This window comes from Myotis brandtii, unplaced genomic scaffold (genome assembly GCF_000412655.1).
Source record: "Myotis brandtii unplaced genomic scaffold, ASM41265v1 scaffold691, whole genome shotgun sequence".
NCBI lineage: Eukaryota > Metazoa > Chordata > Mammalia > Chiroptera > Vespertilionidae > Myotis > Myotis brandtii.
The window spans coordinates 814,949-816,737 of record NW_005370704.1 but is presented as its reverse complement, the minus strand read 5'-3'; the positions used below and the strand labels follow the sequence as shown (position 1 = coordinate 816,737).

General features: G+C 59.3%; 1 protein-coding gene across 1 annotated transcript in view; it reads right to left on the bottom strand.

Annotated features, from left to right (window-relative positions):
- Positions 1 to 1,789, bottom strand: part of SLC34A3 (solute carrier family 34 (type II sodium/phosphate cotransporter), member 3) — a 6,000-nt gene that overhangs the window by 1,227 nt on the left and 2,984 nt on the right. The window contains exon 4 of the mRNA XM_014529686.1: positions 597 to 684. Coding sequence (XP_014385172.1) covers positions 597 to 684 — 88 coding nt within the window. The remainder of the gene's footprint in view (positions 1 to 596; positions 685 to 1,789) is intronic.

The following is a 1,789-nucleotide window of genomic DNA, read 5'->3' as shown; positions in this document are numbered from 1 at the left end:
CATGGGGGGGCGGTGCTGAGGGAACCTGAGGGCTAGAAAAAGGACTGGACCATAAGTAACAATGGCTGGCCCTGGCCGGGGAGCTCAGCTGGTTGGAGCGTGGTCCCTACACCAAGGTTTGGGGTTTGATCCCTGGTCAGGGCACACACAAGAAGTAACCAACGAGCCCTGGCTGGTTTGGTTCAGTGGATAGAGCACCAGCCTGCGGACTGAAGGGTCCCAGGTTCGATTCTGGCCAAGGGCACATGCCGGGGTTGCCAGCTCAGGCTCGATCCCCAGTAGGGGGCGTGCAGGAGGCAGCCAATCAATGATTCTTTCTCATCACTGATGTTTCTCTCCCTCTCCCTTCCTCTCTGGAATCAATATTATATATATGTAACCAATGAGTGCATCAGTAAGTGGAACAACAAATCGATGTTTCTCTCTCCCCCTCCCCCCCTCAAATCAATAAATTAAAAAATTTAGTGACAATAAAGTAACAATGGTCCTGGGCTATCAGCCTCCCCCCATCTTCCTGACCACGCCCACCTCCCCAGTCCCAGCAGCACCCCTGGACCGGGAGCAGGGGACCACCCAGCAGCTGACTCTGACCCCACTCTCCCCTCTCAGTGCACGAGCTGGGGGCGAGGGCGAGGGTGAGGCCGCCGTGGGAGTGCGGGGCGCCTGGCCCCCGGCGGCCAGCAGCTGTGGAGACAGCCACAGGGGTGGCTTTGTCTCCTGGTGGCCATGGTCCCAGTGGGAGGGTGTGTTACCTCTTGGCGGGGCAGCAGGCAGACAGTCATTTGTGGCCTCAAAGGACCTGGCGGTCAGCCTTTGTGGGTGGCCTCACCTGCCCCGGAAGGAGAGGTGCACGGGGCACTGTCTTTCCTCTCACCGCCTCCCCGTCGCCCCAGGGAGCTGGCCAGGCCTGCCTCTCCCCAGGGGACTTCCATCAGAGGGACGGTGAGGCTAAGATGAGACCCAAAGGAGTGTCCTGGGGTCACAGAAGTGGGGGGGAAGCCAAACTGGGGTGCACAAGCCTGCTCCAGGGGTCGTGCTCCCACCAGGCCCCCCATGGCTTCCAGAATAGAGGCCACTCCCCTTGGTGGGGTGCACCCGGGCTCAGGAGGCCTAGGAGCTTGTTGGGGGAGGGGGCCAGGGCTTCATGGAAGGGGGTGAGGGACAGAGGACTTGGGGGCATGGGGGGGCGGTGCTGAGGGAACCTGAGGGCTAGAAAAAGGACTGGACCATAAGTAACAATGGCTGGCCCTGGCCGGGGAGCTCAGCTGGTTGGAGCGTGGTCCCTACACCAAGGTTTGGGGTTTGATCCCTGGTCAGGGCACACACAAGAAGTAACCAACGAGCCCTGGCTGGTTTGGTTCAGTGGATAGAGCACCAGCCTGCGGACTGAAGGGTCCCAGGTTCGATTCTGGCCAAGGGCACATGCCGGGGTTGCCAGCTCAGGCTCGATCCCCAGTAGGGGGCGTGCAGGAGGCAGCCAATCAATGATTCTTTCTCATCACTGATGTTTCTCTCCCTCTCCCTTCCTCTCTGGAATCAATATTATATATATGTAACCAATGAGTGCATCAGTAAGTGGAACAACAAATCGATGTTTCTCTCTCCCCCTCCCCCCCTCAAATCAATAAATTAAAAAATTTAGTGACAATAAAGTAACAATGGGCCCGGGCCATCGGCCTCCCCGCATCTTCCTGACCACGCCCACCCCCCCAGTCCCAGCAGCACCCCTGGACCGGGAGCAGGGGACCGCCCAGCAGCTGACTCTGACCCCGCTCTCCCCTCTCAGTGC